This window comes from Aquila chrysaetos, chromosome 6, assembly GCF_900496995.4.
Source record: "Aquila chrysaetos chrysaetos chromosome 6, bAquChr1.4, whole genome shotgun sequence".
Lineage (NCBI taxonomy): Eukaryota > Metazoa > Chordata > Aves > Accipitriformes > Accipitridae > Aquila > Aquila chrysaetos.
The window spans coordinates 23,092,527-23,111,723 of NC_044009.1; the positions used below are offsets into that span (position 1 = coordinate 23,092,527).

Genomic DNA, 19,197 nt, shown 5'->3' on the forward strand with positions numbered 1-19,197 from the left:
AAAAGGAACCAACTATTATAATAATTCAATGGATACCAAGCATTTAAAATGCAGCAGTGTCAGAAAGCCTATAGATAAATTTTACAGCCAGTATTAATTAATCAAGAGAATTTTACGTAATTTATTGCAGAAGAGAGGGATCTCAGATTGCCACACAAAAAGATTTTTCCCAATCCACTCCCTTCTCAATTATGTAAAAAGCAGTAAAATTTTACTGCTGTTAGTTCAGAGGAGCACTAAAGGCTTCTAGCCACAATTCTGATGCAGAAACGGAGACAATAGTCTATTTTACTTTATTCTCCTTAATTTCCCTCTTATTTTGATCCTCATTCCTATATCTGACAAAAAATAAAATCCCTCCATTCTTCCTTTCTCTCTGTCAACATCCTCACCCTTCCCAAACACATCCACCTGCATCCAGCCCAGTTTTACCACTTTCCCCATTTCATTTCTCTTTTTATGATCAAAACAGCAAGTATGTGGAAACTGAAAAAAAAAACCCAAAAATCAGAATTAATTCCATTCTATTGCTGCTGCTCCAAAGAAGATAAAGATTAAGACCCGACTGACTTTGATCAATCAAAATCTGACATTGACTCTGGAGATGAAGCTCCTTTTCACTTCTAGCTCTATCCTGTTATTCCTTTTTCTACTGTGTTATCAGTTAAACCACACAGCATGTTCTCAGCCCCACTGAAGGTCTAGAAGCAAAGAAAATACCTTTTTTGCAACCAATGTCCTACAACATATAATCATTCGGTTAAGCTTCTTTGAATCACTCATCAGTAGCTTATGCCAAAACAACATAAACATTTTGATCCAACTGTAATACTTTAGAAAATCCTAGCTTTCAGCATCAATGAGTCCTAGGAGATCCCAACACCCTAGCTTAATACTCAAGCAGAAAAAGCGTAGTATAAATAGCTAGGTTGAAAACACCAGCTGTTAATAACCACTTGCATTTGGGAGTGCAGTAAATGGCCACAAATGCTTTCATTACCAGTCTACTTTGGAAACACATCCATACTCCTGTTAACCAAGCCCATACATTGCAATAGATTGTTTCTTACCAGCAGAGGCTGTGAGTAGAGTTCAAGCTGTGCTCTGTAAATTATGTCCTCTAATACCTCCTGGCCAAGATCCCACTGACCATTATATCTAAAAAATAAAAAAAGATATTTATCTTTCATATCTTATGAACTCAAACTTGTCTTTTTTTCTGCCCAAATCCAGCTCTTCACCTCTGCTTATGTACACCCCAGCCGCTTTGGTTCTTTTAAAAAGTATAGGCAAAGCATTTTTTCATTTATCTTGTTGGTGTAACAAAAAAGCTGCTCCCTGTCACCTCCAAGCAAGACAAAGTTGATGCCATAATCAGGACAAACTTAAAGAATAAAAAAAAAATGGGGTCAAGATGTAAAGTTTAACACTACTTAGCAGAACTGAATTTCCATCAGAAATGGATTTTTGCTACCTCAGAAGCTATTGACATTCAAGAGGTCTGCATTTCATCAGGTTATCTTGGCATCCAAGCTCATTACGCTTGTGAACAGAAGATATCTGGTGGTAGTGGAAACTTGGGAAAAGATGAAGCCAGAAGCCTAACTCTCTTCAGCACCTACTGCTGGCCACCTAATTCAATGCTGACAAAGACATTTTCAAATTACCAGTTGGCTGAGCGAGCAAGTCATGGGAAATACCTTAATCAAGTTATAAACTTGTGTTATGAGTTTAACTATTTTTTTCAATCATAAAGCAATAGCATTTATATTTTAATTCAATTAATGTAAAACCAAACATTTCTCTTTATATAAAAAACCCATCCACTTACATGGCATAATAGACACCTGTGAGCAGCTGCACCATGAAGTCAGGGTCTAACACCACTCTACCGCAGTGTTCCTTCCAGCGTTTCTCATGCTGCCGTGGAAAACCACTCACACACAGCCTGCAAAAACACACCATTGTAACAAAATGTTAATTCCACAAAGACTACAAATGTCTTTACATCACAGCCATTTTAGTTAATTTTCAAAATTTATTTTTCAAAATCTAAGTACACAACATATAACATTCTTATGTTGCTCTCCCAACCATTAAAGTAGTTTTATAACAGTGCCCTGGGATGTGGCTTGCTGATAATCCAGTGTTATTCCCATATAGCCATTAACTCCATCTGTTTTCTTCAAATCATAATCAGCTTCTGGAGAATGAGGGTAGCAAGATATTCTCTACTGCCAGCCACCAAGTAGGAGACTCTCCCCAAAATTCAGTAACCAAAACCAACTTTCTTTAAAGGAAACATTTCATTGTTATAGAAAAGAAATACGTCATCTCCCATCTAATGTATGATGACAGCATGCAATCACCTTTTACCTAAATTTGGCTAACACAGATACTGTATTCTTGAGAATTGCTCTCAGCTGCCTTCTAAAAAAATACTTCTGACCCTTGAAAAAGTACCTGCCTTCCCATATACTGCATAGCACCAAGTGTCTGTAAAACAGAATAATTTATTTATACATTTAATATCTGAATCTTCATCATGAAAGCAACACATGGCCACTAATATATAATAACTGCTGCACTGTTTCAAAAACAACAAAAAAAATCCCTAGCCTATAAAATGTTGTCTCTCTTCTCCACCCAAAGAAAGGATCTACTTTTCGGATGCAGGAAAATTCAACATATTCAGCAAATTTAGCATAGCCACAACTCAAGTGAAGGTAACAGAAGCATACCAAGAATTCACCCATTCCCATCAGAAATCACAGGAAAGAAAACAGGCTATAATCTTAACTGCACATGTGCGTTACTACAGAATATATGTTGTTAGAAGCTAGTCTGATCCTTCTTTGCTACATAGCTGAATTGCATGTAATGCTTTTCTTTCATGGCAGCATTGTGCTGAAGCAAACGAGCTAAATCAAAAAACATTTACAGAGATTCCTCTGTTTGGGGGTAGCAGGAGAGAGAATTTATCTCATTTTAGACAAGAAAGCTGGTAAAAACAGGCATATGGGAATATTAGATATACTTGAGATATTTTCAGAACAAAAAGCAAGGATCTTTACCAACCAGATGCTTCTAAGACTATTCAAGTAGAAGGTTATACAGAGGGCATGTGTAAGAGTTTGAGAAATCACAGTACTGAATTCTCCAGAAATTGGGATGTTATTATCAAGGGGAAAAAAAGAAAGGGGAAAAAAAAAAAAAAAAACAAAACAAAACCCAACCCACCCAAAACCAAACCGAAGAAAAACCCAAACAAACCACGAAAACCCAGAACATTGTGCAAGCACTTCACATAAACCATCCTCAGAAGCAAGACATTAATATTTGTAAGTAGAGGAAACTGGTGGTATTCCTCACAGGATTTTTAAACTGACCACACTGAAAAATGTCTAAAAGATATTTAAATCCAAAAAATGCAAATCAGGCTGAGTAGCTTCAACTAATTTTCCCCCCAAATTGCTTTTTTTTCTTTCCAAATAACTAGAAAGTTACATAACTAAAATGAAAGCCCATGCAGTAGTAAGATAATCCATCCATGTGTTTTATCTGTATGCAAGCACAGCTTCAAATTTCCAATTAAGTTGCAAGACTGACCAAGAGTTAAATATTTTAAGTTATTAAACACAACAAGTAAATTCCTTCTTTTTTTGCTGGAAGAATATTTAGAAGTCTAGATGCACCCTACAAGACTATTTCAAAGGCAAGTGTCTCACCTGGAACCCATCCTACAAAGTGATTGGTAAGAAGAGGCAGGCATATAGACAATAGCAGAATTGTAGCACAGCATAAGAAAGCTCAGCACCTCAAACCTGAAAAGAGACAAGAACAAAACCTTGTATGGTTTAAATTCTTAATATCTCATCAGAAGTTAACACAAAAATTCTACAACTGGGTCTCAAAAAATACCCCACAGGAAAAAGTGTCAGAAGTAAACACACAAATCCTTAAATCCTCTTTCATTCTAACTCACTAACTTGAAACAGGCTATTAAAGGTTCAGTATTAAACACTTAAAATTATTATTACTGAAAGCCATTAGCATACACAGGAACTATGGAAGAAATGGCATATGGCATAATATTTGCACAAAGTTACAGAACGGGACAAAGTTATAGAAGTAGACGAGTCTGCAATGCATTCAAAATTATTTAATCGGTTTTCCCAGAGCTAGCTTTAGACACAGGTAAAGTTGGCAGTCACTAGAACACAGCAGGGCAATTTCTCTCATCCCTAGTTCTGTCTACCCACTCAGCTCCATTCCCCCTTTCCTGTGGAAAAAGCAGTCACAGCCTCAGACCCAAAGCTGAATTTTGTTGAACTTCCAGGAAAATTTGAGTTGACAGACATAAACCCAAAGATATTCCTGACAGACACAGAAATGACAGAGAAGCTACCCTTCCAAATTAACTAGTAGAAGAACATTCAAAGTTGGAACAAACAACAAAAATACTATACCTCAAGATAAACCTAGAGAACAATCTTGGTAATTTCCAAGCACTTAATGCTGAGAAAGGACTGAACACATAACATATTCAGTCTTAATGTTTAAGGACTCGTTGTCTGCCGAGTGAAGCACCTCTAATGTTAGAATACATCTACCTACCGGTTCTGTGCTGTGAAGGTTTCTCTTTGAGGATGAAGATCACTGTAAACTACCCTGATGAGATCATGCTGACATAGAGCTCCTTCAGTTAAAGCCATGGATCCAATAGTAGAGGGCTAGAAGTAGGTGGTGGGAGGAGGAAGGAAGGAGCGGGGAGAAATCAAGTCATAAGTAAAAGGTCCCCGAAAGCATTAAAACTCCTAATCACCCAAGCCAAAAGACAAACTTGTCTTGTGATCTGTAAAAATGAAGATTATTCCAGAATACAGTAAATCTAAAACCATTACCTAATTTCATTATTATAAACAGCTTCCACACTTACAAGCAACAGAGCAGGTGAGGGCAATTTTCAACTTTGATTCTTACATATCCATTTATAGTAAGTTTGTCCTAATTGCATAGACTTTTTGTACAGCAACAGTAGAGAAACAAAAATACGATTCCAAGTTCAAACTGTATTAAAGAGGAGTTAGAAGAAGGAAGGCTACTTTTATAGTAACACATAAGAGGCAAAAAACCCACAGTTGCAACTACAACACAGCTAACCTCCATTCAAAATGGGCACTGTCAGCAAAGGTTTTTCAACATTTACATTCCCTTTCTTCTACTAATGCTATTAAATTCCATTACACTAATTGCAAGCTACTGACATTGAAAGCTTACTGCAACAAGATGCATCTAAAAAATGGCCTGTTGCATCAAATGGATCCAGTTTTCAATACTCTAATAGATCCAATTCTAATTTACCACAGCAGCTCTCTTACCTCATGATATATTGAGGGTTTAGATAATGAAGGGATGGTGAAAGATAAAACTTTGTTGTTTCCGTCTTTGTCAGCAATTTCCTGCATTAAAAAAACAAAACCAAAACCCAAACAGAAGTAAGGAGATAGGACTTAGAATAATTTTCAACTCTTAGAAGGCATTTAACAAATAAGAAGTTAGATGTCCTGATCTGATAAGACTATTAACACCCCAAGGTCTCTGTGCATTTACAGAGTATCAGCAACTTTATATACATATTTTAAAAGTGGGAAAGACCTCTATCACAGACTGTTTTGCAGAATCAGTCTGCAACACTTAAAAAACCAGCATTGGCTCCTTGATCAGTGTGACTTCATCAAAACCAAAACAGAATAAAAAGCTTTTCTAGCCCACCTTTACATTATAACATTTATTTGTAATAGAATTGCATAGTGGAGCAAGGTTAAACTTAAAGCCCAAAAGATACAGACGTATGAGGGCTGATGAGTCACTTGCTGACAATGGGCAGTACTGCATAATAAATGCACCACAGAGAAAAGGTGAAATCAAGGGGACTGGCAAAGTTTCTTCAGGCATTCTATCAGTAAGAAATACACAGAATGTTTTCTCAAAAGGCTTTCAAACTGGTCAGATTTCATAGTTGCTAAGCTACTACATAAGCAAACACAGCAGTTTTTAAAGCAAACATACTAAGAGCAATAACATAAGACTATACCAAAATGGAGTCTAAAATCCCGCCTTCTACAGCAAATTTCCAAACAATGAGCTCTAGTTATTCCAGTTTATGTGAAACTTAGTTCAAGGTAGCACAGTATTTGTAGTAGGCTTTAAGGATCACAATGGGAGGACAGTTGATAGAACTTAGAAGAATGCAAAAGATTTATCCTTGTCTTTCACTTTCTAAGTATTGAGAAAATAACTTCACTCCTTCAGTCTCAGTATATGTACAGAAAAATACCAACAACTTAAAGAAAAAAAATAGTGGGAGCCACTGTCCATTTTGAGGCCTCTTTCTTCATGAATCTGGAGAGAATGAAGAAATTACTGTCATCTAAAAATATGAATCATCAACATGACTTTCAAAGGAACCGCAGAAGGACCTTTATGAGAAAATGGTCAACAAAGATAAACATGCTACTTCAACCCAGCAAACAGTACCAATAATCAACAAGCAGTTTCCAATGTTTTTTTTTCTATCAGAATAAATCTAAAATAACTGGATCTTCCAGTTGTTAGAGCTGGTCTACAGACACATAACAAGATTTTTTTTTTTTTTTTTTTTTAAGAACCACAGTTTGACTGTTCTGTGTCTCATCATGTATAGAAACGTAATACACAATTTAAAGGAGGGGTTTACTCTGATAGTAGAAAGAAGGGCAATGTTTTAGTATAATACGTTTTAAAGTCCTAGAACACAGAAATTCCCATTAGAGAATGCCTATCTTGGCAGTATTGCTAAATTTATCAAACAGCCTCATAACATTACAAGAGTAAACATTTCCAGGCTAAGGTAAGGATATAAAAAAACTACTTTTACATCCAGCAGCCAGACTTAATAATCTACATTTACTTATTCTTAAAATCACAGTTCCACTCAAGGCAACTATCTCCCTCAAATGTACACATGCATGTATTTAAGTTCTAGCATGCAGAGTGGTTTCAGCTTCAAATTACCCTTAAAAAGACATATTCAAAGTAAGGAGGGGGAGGCGGGGGAAGGAAGTGACACAAAGATTGACCAAGCATATTGGCCTGACAATCATCTTCATAGAAAGTTGTATTTTTCAACATTAAGGATGACTACTTAATTTCCTTACAAACACAAGTATATAACAGTTCAAGAAAGCCCATGAGATGATCCTTTTTAGTTAAAATGTTTGTCCCAAAAAGATTACTATAAAAAAATATTTTTGCAAATACGTTCTTACTAAAACTTCATTACATTATGCTTTTCTCCAGATTAAATATGCTTTCATGTGAGAGTATTATAATTTTAAATATGTTGTTCCAATAATTTACTGTATTGCTAGTGGTCAGTGATGCAAAACCTCAGATCGAAGCTTTCCTCAGCCATTCCCACTCATCTCACTTACCAAGTTGTAAATGCCAAGCAGCAATGCTTCAATGCAACCATTACTCTGCCTATCCCTGCTGGCAGTAAGACGCAGATATACCCAGATCAACTCTGGTAAAAATTGCAGTGTGAATCTCTTGAGCCGAACTTCAGAACTACGATAAAGTTCAAAGAGCTGGTGGCAAACAGGCTCCAGGAGCTGCAGAAAGGCAAAAAGGCTAATGAATTACTGTTAGGCTTCTCTAATAAGGGAGAATGAAATAGCAAGTATAGGGGCTATAGTATATAGCCCACTACAGCCAGTAAAAATGACATTACTTGATGGCAAATAACTGAATAAACCAAAATAATATCTGCATTCCTTTTAATGAGATCTGTAAGGACAGACCTGAGGGGCACTGGTATGCTGTATTAGGAAATATGGACTTACTACAGCCACTACCATCTTGTGCTTTGAGAACATTATTCTCTAGGGCTGTCAGTATGAGATTTATTTTGTATACAGGTACTAATTTAAGGCCCGCGACAGACACCTGGCTTGGACTATGTGCACCATAAAACTTTAATGGTGCAGTTATAAGGTTTATAAAAGTAGAAAGGTTAAAGATTAGCTGCTAATGACAAGTCTATTGACAAAAACATGAATTAGTTTTTTACCTACAGCTTTTTAGTCTCAAACCCAACAAGTGTGCATTTGTTTGTTACAATGCAAACTGATTTTTCCATCTTGAGCTGCCCTTCAGGTTTCAGTACAAGAATCAAAAAAGGCTCTTATCAAGTCAGTGTGATATAAGCACACGAAAAACCCTGCCATTTTAAGAGTCTACAATGCCAAACCAATAGTTAAGATGCATCCACAGAACTGTTAATCAACAGGGGGAAAAAAAACCAACAACAACAAAAAAAAAAACCACGCCAAACTGTCTCCCCCTTTCCCATGACTAATCAAATTTTTAATACCAAAGTCAAAAACTACAAAAAAAAAAAAAAACAAAACACACAACAACTCTGAGAGGAATTTTGATAAGGTCTATGACCAGTATCTAGTATTACATTCTAAGAAATAGGATGATCTGACCTAAGGAAAATACTCATGGGATTCAAGTCCAAAAGATGGAAGCATCCATCCTAAAGCACCTATATTCATATAGAAGAGTCAGAAAATACAGGCCAGAATCTCAAATAAATCTTCTTTCTATCTGTACATGCTTTATGCAGCTCTCATATACATACATGATAATATTAAACATTAAATTCTATGTATCATTTTTTTTAGAGCAATAGAAACCCTACATTTGACCAACACAATAACAGCTGTACTGGTGAGACAAAAAGGCATAAATAAGAAATACCCAGAGCAGAAGATCAGATAAGGCGTATATGACTACTCTTTCAGTACACACTCCCACTCCCAGGGATATGCAGCTTAGGACTTGCAGAACATTAGCAGTACATTTCATAGACTTTGATGCATTCTTCTTTCATTAATTTGTCCATTCATCAAAATCTTAGTACCCAGAATTTCCTATAGAATTCACCATCACTCTTTTGCTATGCTGTATGAAGATGTACTTCTGTGGTTTGTTGTGAACCATCCAGCCTCTTAAAAAGCTTTGAAGCAGTCCCTTGCTATCAGCAGAGGGACAGACATTTCTACAAGTGATTAGTTTGAATGTTTGATAAATGTGCAGTGCCATAAATCTGTACGACTGTACAACCTCACATACACACAGTTAGAATTGGATATTTTACTCTGGTATATCACAAACACAAAACATAAATTTGACAGAATTTTCTATCAAGATAGCTGCCTTGAGAGTTAATCACCCAAGAAAGGGTGAACACATTAGTTTCATTTCTAACACAGAGTATTCTGGTCAATGAAGCATACCGTTTTTAAACCACTGATTACATAAGCTGTAACATGACATCTACATAAAATAAAACTTTGCTATCAGATAAATCTCTTCTTATACAAGGCTCTGATATAAGTACCTTGTATAACAAGGCTTCTGATTGACAGCCTAGTTACTCTAAGCTAAAAGCCTGTTTTTACAACACAAGCAGAGACAGACTCCACAAGAGAGGGAGGGAAGAAAGCCACCACTGACAACATTGATGAGGAATGAGAGAAGTCCAGTCATTTGGAGCACATGTAAAACACCTTACCACTTAATATTTGGTTTGGGATATAAATGAAATTAGAAGCCCATAAAGCTTCTATCAGAATCACTTTAATAAAACAATGCTAGGGCTTTCTCTATCAAGTTGAGCATGTATTATTTTACCTAGTGTATTTATTACACTATTTCATACATACATAGCACTTTATGTTCAAAAGATATATAAATACATTCCTTCTTAATTAATATTTACTTAGTAGAAACTCCTATCTAAAAGCGATGCTAATTATTAAAATCATCTGTTACAGTAAATGTTCAAATCCTCAGAGACAGAACTGTATCCTTGTTTTATGAAAGGCCTAGCACATTTCAGATATTTATTAACCACTTTTTTTATTTGAACAATTCAGAGATCGCTGAATAAATTTGTAGGTCTTCTTGAAAATAAAATATGAGCAAGAAGCTAGAGTAAAGAAGAAAAAGAAGAAATCTCTGGAAACAATAAATACAAGCATATCTGCAAGGAGATAACAGGTGCAAGAAAAGCTAAACAAATACTATCAGAAAACAGATACATACAGCAGCATAGCTATAAATAGTACTTCTATTAGATTAGAGATGACAGCAGCCCAAAACTGTTTCCTATTTGAAATTAGCCAGTCTAATGCAAGTCCCATTAAAAACAGTGGAAAAGAATAATTTACTTTAGCTAAAGTCAGATGAGACTCAACCAGAGCAGTTACTGAGTTTATTCTACTTTCCTTCAAATGAAAATTTTATAAAATTAGTCTTTTAAGTGAAACCATGCTCCCTAGAAAGATACAAGCAATATCCAGTCACTGATGCTGCAAGCATGTAAATACTCGTTTCTAGTAGTTGTCATATTAGTTGTGCAAAAGGTTTAACAACTGCAAATTAATTAGGTGAAAACCTGAAGGTTGTTTATAGCGACTACTGTAGCGCTTTTAGTGTGTTCAGAGCTTTAAGTCCACAAGAAAAAACTGCCATCACAAAGACGCTATAACACAAATGATTTTCAAAGGCACGAACGCTCAAGTTTTTGCTATCAAAGTATAGTATGATTGTCTCCCACCTGGAAAGTCAAAACTTGATGCTGTAAGAAAGAACAGATGTTTTCCCTGCATCCTAGTTGTCTGGCTTTTCAGAGAACCAGCCTCTTCCAGTTAATTCTCTGAATATAAATACTGAGAAGACACTGGACAGAGGAAATGGAGCTTTCGTCACCAGTAGCGGGTGTATATGTGACTGGCACACGCTTTTTTAATTCCAAAGATCTTTCACTCCAAAGTCAAAGGAAACTGCGTAGCACAGCAGTCAGCCAAAAAATCCAAAGTAAAAAGTCTCTTATAACCATATCTCTTCTCTGACAAACTAAAAAACTTATATTAAAAGAGCTTTCCTACTAGCATAAACAGCAATTAGCATAACAAACAATTACAAATTAAATTTTTACTGGCTTAAATATACAGTAAGTGACACCAATATAATTTGCAGACTTCATTGTCACACCTCACAGAGATGCAGACTAGTCACATTTTAAGGAAGCTGATGAATAGCTTTAGTTTGGCTTATTTTACAAGTTTGCCATATCTTAAGAGCCATACCTTGAAGTTAAATATATTATAAAATGCGTGACAAAGATTGGAAATGCTTGCCTTGTTGAAGAATTCAATCATGGTAGAAAATAATGTGCTCATTTTAGGCTCAACTATAACGTAACGGGTGAAATGAGTTATTATTTGACAAGTACTGGGTCTGGGAAGTGCTTGGCATTGCAAAGGTGATCTCATTTTGTTTCAAGGCTGAGCTTTCCAAGTTAAACCTAAATAGCCCCACATGAATATTCAATGTTGAAATTTCAGGACAGCATTAACTTAAAATCCATAGAGTATTTATGTCTACAGCCATAAACCAACTCCAAAAATTATAAAACTATCTAAAAATACAATACTTCAAAAGCACTTTATTTTAAAATTCAAATATTATGCAAAAATCAATACATTATTTAGTCATATAAGCTGTTTATGAGCAAGATCACTCTCTACTCTTTATGTAACTTTCTGTTCCAGTCATTATCTTCTCCATATTAAAAAAAGTCAGGGAATTTCCTAAAAGGAAAATAGTAAAAGTTGTATTTAACTTGACATTATGCTTGCCTTCATTTGATAGCTCTCAAATTGTCAGACAGCTGTCAAAAAAGAGAAGCACCTTGGTTGGTTGTTTTGGTTCCTAAACATGCTGGTTCTATGTTAAATTATTAATCCTGGTCTTACCAAGATAGAATTATGGGATTCTAGAAAAATTCACGTTTGCCCTAAACAGTTCGCCCCTTTCAGGAAGTTTTAGGTCAACTTTATCAGTTGTACTAAAAAAAACACTTGTCCATCAAGTTTAAGAATCCAACAAGTACATTTTATAATAGCCTACCACATAAGTTTCATCTTCATAAGCAAACAGTTATCCTTCTAACAAATAATGTCCTATAAGGCATATTTAAAAAACCCCTCACTTAGAGCCAAATATCACCACAGAATTATGCAAAGTAACTAATTAACTGTGGTTATACTCCTCACACGCAAATAAGTTTGGAAGAAGTGCAACAAGGAAATACTGCCCTAACAAGCAGAACCTGAAGTTAGTCATCTCTGAGTCTGGCATTACTTATCTTATACCTGATACCAGAATCAGGCCCAAACAGTAACAGCAATTCCAAAGAGTAGTATTTGACATCCATCAGTAGGCAATAACGTAAGATTACCGTCACACCCTTAAGAAGATAGTCTTTTTGCAAATCTGGTTCTTTGCATCATAAAAAAAAAAAAAAAAAAAAAGAAATGCTTATTCTCAAGCAAAGGAAAGCTTTTACATTTTAGGAAGTATACACACACACGAATAGATACATACTAAAAGACAACAGCAGCAATGGTGGCTTCAGGTTGGAGAGAAAATAACTGTAGCTTCAGGTCAAAGAAAAAGGTCACTATACAAGTTATTTGTAACACTGAAATAAAGTTGACAGCTATGAAGCTTTTTTTTTTTTTTTATTGCATGAGCATTATGCAATCTCCTTTAAGCTCAGTCAAGTATTCAGCTTCCAAAAGCAGCTGAGCTGTGCTTAGGAAAATAAAGAACTTCCCTGCTGTATACACTTGCCATTTAATTTATAAATATACAAGAGATCACAGATAATAAATCAAATATTTTGAAGCATTTTATCTAAAGTAGTTTACACAGCAGAGAATGGTATGCTTGCACAATTTATTCAGAAGTTGTATTTCACATACTTTCCCAGAAATGCTCATAGCAGAAGCCAATGGAATAGAATGCTCAGTTTAACATCATTTGCAAAATAAATTATGTACAAGGGTAAGCTAAGTTTTCATTGTGTATATTTATATTTTGGGGCCCTGGTTCTGTTCTTGTTTACAGCAGTGTAAACCAAATAACACAAACATGATACTAGTATGAGCAAAAGAAGATCCGGTTATTTTAACAGGATTTAATAAATTGATTCCATCTTCCCCTGTAATAAGCCACCAGGTGAGAAGCACATTGGTCATACTGAGTTTCACTGTTAGGCCTACTTTTTCTCTGTTACGACTGAAAGGTGTTTTCTGGGAGGAGAAAAAACAACAACAAAAAAACCCCGCCTCATGCCAAATCAAGTGTAACAGTCAGCTGTGGCAAGTAAAATCTAGCAGACAGCATAAACTGTATTTTTGGGAGCAGATGAGGTTATGTCTTATCAGAAAGGCATTAAAGTAACCGTCAAAAAACATGAAGTAAAAAGAGGGATGATACCCACATTAGATCAAATTAAAAAGAAGAATCTTCCTCTCCAACTCCACATCTCAATTACTCTAGTTTTAGTTGTAGAGGTGGAATATATAGGAATGTGAACAATAGTCTTTTTTGAAGTCTCCTACCTCATTATTTGGGTCTTGAATAACCTTATAAAGAGCTGGTACCAGTGGTTTCTTTCGGTGCAATGTAGCTGCATAGCTGGAAATCTGTGTTTCAGGTAATGCCTAAAGAAAAGAAAAAAAAGTGGTACCCTGATAAATCAATGCTTGCAAGTATTAAGATGTCCACAGAAGAATTCAGTCTTATCCCAACATCAAAAGTTCCTGAAGTTCAGAAAATTTTCAGACTCGTAACCTAGTTCATTCAGTACAAGTCCTTCTCCACATGAATAGCATTTGGGGGCACATACCAACTTTCAGGGTTAAATCTAAAAGCAGTTTCAGATTTATCTTTCATAAAATCATTTGCACCAGCTTGATATGAGGACTCTCTTTCTTGATAGTCTGTATTTAACAGGCATTTTTCAAAGTCTTTATCAAATCAACTCAAATTATGTAAAATGTGTGGATAATCTAGAATGAGCGTGGACAGCCTGGAGTCCCACCAAGCAACCACATCTGTGGATTTTGCATCCTTGGCCCCTCAACAAGTTTCCAACAACAGCATGTAATGACTTATTGTGTATTATCAGCGACAGGAGAAATTACTAATTCTTAATTTATATAACAGATTAATTTCATAGCAGTCATGAAATCCAGTCTTCTTGTTTATGCATTATCCTGTATTTCACTCAGCATATTTATCAACATGCAAAATAGCTTTAAAATACTTCAGATTCTTCAAGAGAAAACAGTTAATTTTATGAAGACCATAGGGAAAAAAAACAGCCAAACATTTTTCTTTAATATTTTTTTAAACTCTAAACATCTCTACTAATTTTTTAAAAATACAGAAGTTGATCAATTAGAAATTTGGGCAGTGTTATCCAGCTGTTAGTTAAATTCTATCAGCTTGATCTACACAGAAATATACACTTTAAAAAAAACACATTGCTATAGCAGTGTTCTGCTCTACAATAATAAACTACTATTAGAACTATGCATTGTATATTATGTACCAGCTGACCCGTTAACATAGACCTTTGCATGCTTTAAGCATTGTAAGTAGTTGAAAGATCAAGTAATAGATATTTAAAATGTTAATTACTGGATATTAAAAAAAAAAATATCAATGTTCTGTGGCATAAAGCCAATGGTATAGCTATCATTCATCTTCTCAGCTCACCTTGAATTCTGACAGCCATTCTTCCACGACACCTCGTTCTGATCCCAGCATTTTCTTACTACTTTTGCTTCTCTCTTACCTTTAGAAGAGAAAGGAAAAAAGAAATTTAATAAGAGTTCTGGCAGCAAAACTTATTTTTTCCTACCCAGTGAAAAGCTGTTAACATATTTCCAATAGAATTATATAATATCAAAAATAGGAAAAGTTGCATTTTGGACAACTGGTCCCATTTTCTAACAATGATTAAACTGTTCTCTTCAGACTTTTAGTCAAAAGTACTGCCCATTAATGAAGGAGAAGGAAAAAGAAGGATTCAGTGCTTCAGGCCAAAATGTACATTATTTAAGACAAACACATCACCCCATTCTTGCTCCCTTACCAAATACAGTACAAAGAAAAGACAGGTGGAGCAAAGTAAAGAGCATCATGGAATAAATCATGTGAGACATTGTAATGACAGTTTTAGATACAGCTCAAACTAAAGCAGTTTCATAAAACCAGTTATTAGAAATCCTAATAGCAGAACTTTACTCCTTCAACCTTGTTCTTAAAGAATTTTGAGGCTTCTCATTCAAACAGCAAGATTTAGCTCTTCTAGAAGTATGTTGGAATTTTCAGAAACAAAAAAAAACCAACAGTTGTCCTTGCAAATTGTCTTTATTTTTTTCCATTTTATGTATTACATTCATATTCTAACATCTTCTGAATTCTTGTAAATTTAATTCTCAAGGCAACAGGAAGAATGGTTAAAATGCAAGGCATCATTAGACACCTTTCCTTGATGTTTAAATAGGTCTAAGCAACAAGGGTCATTTTGTCTTTCTGGGTGATCTCAATAGAGGTTGGCAATACTTGGAAGTCATTAAGGTCCAAGAAAATTTTAACTTGATGAAGTGAAATGAAGCTGTAGCCTAATACTAGAGATGAAAACCTAAGAATAGTGACCTGAAAAGGGATAAATTGAGTAGACAGTAAAATGTAAGAGCTCTTTGAAGCCATACTAGACACAGGAATACAGCAATTCCTAGTTAAGGTTTCATCAAAAGTTTATTTTTGACAGGACCTGCAGGTTAACAGCTGCCTGAACAGAAACAAGAAACAGAAAATCTGTGAAGGGACACTGTATTTTAAGAGATATTTTGGTGGGGTTTTTTTGTTTGGGTTTTGTTTGGGTTTTTTTTAAGAAGTTGCTATTGCTATATAACAATTATATGCAACAAAGCTGTCACACACTGTCATATATCTTTACCACATTTTCCCTAAAAACTACAAATACCCATCAGCTTCAAAGCCTTTGTTTTTGTTTTTTTTTAAATTATACAAAGGTTTCCGAAGACATCCTTTTCAATAGATAGGGAAACAGGTATCAGTCATCAGCATGAGACATGGATATAAGTTAATTTAAAACACCACAGGACACACTAGAGAAGTTGAGATTTAGTTCACTTTGCCTGGAAGAAAAAACATTTTCTACAGAAAGTGCAACATTCAACTTTACCTCTGTAAAGAAGTCAATTTTCTAAAGGAGGAAGAGGAGGAGGAACACAGCAGTTTTTCAACCTGGGATGCATTTGTCAAGCCTGCAAGTACTGCCCCGTTTTCTGAAAGGTGAAAAGAAACTCTGATGATCACAAAATAAGGAGAAATACAGTAAAGTAAACCAAACAGTAATGGGTTTGGGTTTGGTTTTTTTTTGACCTTACAAACTGAAGTTTATCAAATCCACTAAAGCATATCTGGGCCTTCCTGTAACAAAGCAATTGGCCATTTGAAAAAAAAAAAAAAAAAAAAAAAGGCTCGGCATTTTAGCAGGGACAAGAAGGGAAGAATTGCCTTCATCCAAAAAGAAGGATTTGTCACCTATGTGGGAAACCCTTATGTATTAGTGGTGCACAGTACTACAAGCACACTAGAAAGGAAAACTGAAGCACTATTTTTTACAAAGAACAGTGCAAGAAAGATGCAAGATGAAAGAAAAGAGTAATACTTTTATAAAATTTGAGCTGAATCAACACCCTGACTTTGGAGAACATATACCTGTTAAATGAAATATATTAAAGACTCTTCCTTACTATCATTGTTCTTAATACATTTTCCTTACAGAGCCAAAATTTCAATGTCACTGCAAAAATCATGTATTACACTAAATTTCACCTTTCACTGCAGCATCCCTTCATGCTGAGCATGAGGTAAACAACACACAAATGAGCCCACTCTAGGTAAATTAGAGGATTTCAGTACCTGGAGACCTCTAACAGGAAATTGAAGTATACGAACAATGGGTGTATTCCATTCTATACTGCTTATTCAATTAAATACTTTTCTAAATTACTGAATTACCAAAAGGTCCCCCCCCTTTTTTTTTTCCTTCTCTACGCTAATTAGACATAGGCTAACAGGAGGTACTATCCTTTTCAGGCTACACTGCAAGTGAATGCCTTTATCACAAGATGGTATACACAAACCAATGTCCTCTATGAATTTTCTAAAATCAACTGTTTTTTTAAAAAATGCAATTCCTTGCAGAAATCTTAAATAATACACTTCTAAATTAAGGAAATTCAAATCCTCCTCTTCTTTCTCTGACAATATTTATGAAGGGTTTGAAAAACATAAATTTCTACCCTATAGGCACACAGTAGCTGATTACATACAGATTTTTAAACTTGCACAGGAGACCTGAAAGACAAATATATCTATGTATTTAACTTATTATCAGTTGTTTCTTGTAATTATCAGGCATGCATCTTCAAGACAGAGTATCAGGCCTGTAAGAGTTGATTCGGGACTTCAGAAGCTTCTCAAATTTTACAACATGCTAGAAAAAACCTTTACATCCAGACATGATATCTGATATACACTACTCTCTAGAAATGTCATGGGGTCCCAACTAGCTCTAAGTTATTATGCTTCCTACCTAGAGGTTCAGTTGTACCTAACCTGCTGTCCCTAGTGTCAAAGCCAAAGATACAGATCCTGGAAGTTCACTGGCTGGGCCTTTCTAGAGCTGCATTAAGTTTGACATCATTTTTTCCTGGATAGGAACTCGAGTTATTTTAGCCCCAAAGCAAGAATCACAGTTATATACCAGCAAATCAGACAGGGGAAATTCTATTTCTGTACAGTTTTCCCCACAAAAGGACTAAGCACAAGCAGATGTGTACAGACATGGTTGGAGAATCAGGCTGTAACAGTTCAAAATTTTTCATCACTTGTCAGTTTGCTTACAAACCAAATCTGCAGGTTTTCTAGAACTAAATTTAAGTAGAAGATGATTAAAAAGAAAAAAATTACATAGCATCACAAATGGGGTGTGAGGGTTCAAACTGTTTTACACATAGAAACAGTAAATAACAGTCCTTAAATCAGAGGCAAACATCAGCTGTAACTCATGGCCAAAAATTCCCCTCTCCTCCAAATGATTACTTCAGCTTGGAAGATCCTGTTAAAACCTGGAGACAAGTTGCTCTCCTCCAGCACTGTATCAACTTAAGAGATTACATCAACTCTGTATGAAGCTGACTATTTCCTTGGAGAAACCTTGCACGGGGGAATTAAGATTATGCTTAAAAACAAACAAACAAACAGAAAACCAACAACAAAAACCCATGCCAAAACACAAATCCCCCTTCTCTTTACACGCCAGTGAACAGCAATAGGTATGAAGCTACAGCACAGCTCCAATAGGAAAGCAAAACGTGTATTCAATAAAGCTACACTGAGCACCAAATGCTATTGTGTATTTTAAATAGTAACAAGTATTCTTTGCCATATAGCACTACAATTCAGAGCAAGACTGCAAGGAGAACCCTAAGCAAGCTAACTGTTGCAGAAATAAGGAAACGCACAAGGCTATCAAGAAACACATGCATCAGGCCTGTAAAAATGTAGTAGCTTGGAGTAAGAGAAGAATACTACAAGTAAGTGAAATCAATGAATTGGAGAATTAGCAATTCTCCTGAGTCAGCATTTACCCTGACATATCTAAAGAAATTACAAAAGCACCCAGAGTAGCAAGTATAATTCAAATGCCTTACTGCAAACGCTACACAGATCCCAATGTTCCTACTATGTTAAGTCAAAAATGTCAAGTATAATGGCGTAACACCTAACTGACCTAAGAAATTAACTCTTCTTGCAGAAGTCTATTGAGCCTTACAGAAAGTCCACGTATAGATATTTGTCAAACAAGTCAATTCATATAAAGTTAAAAACTGAACCTGTGCTGGTGTCAAAATTTGGGTGCAGTTTGATATTACAGTTAAGCCCACCTAGTGGCTAGCTACCATGAAAAAGGAAAAGTTGACCTTCCCCTCCAGTATCCCACACACCTCTCTCCCAATGTTTGTGCCATGTATTGACCTTCAAGCAAGCCCTGTTTGGGGACTTCTTCCAGTGTAAGTCAGCTTCAGAACCAAAGACATATCTGCTGCCTAGGAAACCAGCCATTTTGAGAACAACGCTGAAGCACAGCGCTTATGCTATGCCCTTTAGGAACAATGCCAGGAA

The 19,197-nt window shown here is 35.5% G+C and overlaps 1 protein-coding gene across 8 annotated transcripts in view; it reads right to left on the minus strand.

The window, feature by feature from the left end:
- Positions 1-19,197, minus strand: part of FAM126B (family with sequence similarity 126 member B) — a 60,388-nt gene that overhangs the window by 18,841 nt on the left and 22,350 nt on the right. For 6 of the 8 annotated variants that reach the window (XM_030018269.1, XM_030018262.1, XM_030018265.1 and 3 more), the window contains 9 exons: positions 16,187-16,289; positions 14,689-14,767; positions 13,527-13,628; positions 7,476-7,655; positions 5,382-5,462; positions 4,618-4,733; positions 3,729-3,824; positions 1,832-1,948; positions 1,071-1,158 (listed from right to left, as the gene is read on the minus strand). In XM_030018269.1, the coding sequence (XP_029874129.1) occupies positions 1,071-1,158; positions 1,832-1,948; positions 3,729-3,824; positions 4,618-4,733; positions 5,382-5,462; positions 7,476-7,655; positions 13,527-13,628; positions 14,689-14,739 (831 nt within the window). In that variant the 5' untranslated portion in view covers positions 14,740-14,767; positions 16,187-16,289. Of the gene's footprint in view, positions 1-1,070; positions 1,159-1,831; positions 1,949-3,728; positions 3,825-4,617; positions 4,734-5,381; positions 5,463-7,475; positions 7,656-13,526; positions 13,629-14,688; positions 14,768-16,186; positions 16,290-16,842; positions 16,855-19,197 lie in introns of those variants that run through there. The other 2 variants (XM_030018268.1, XM_041124353.1) reach the window with 2 other exon arrangements.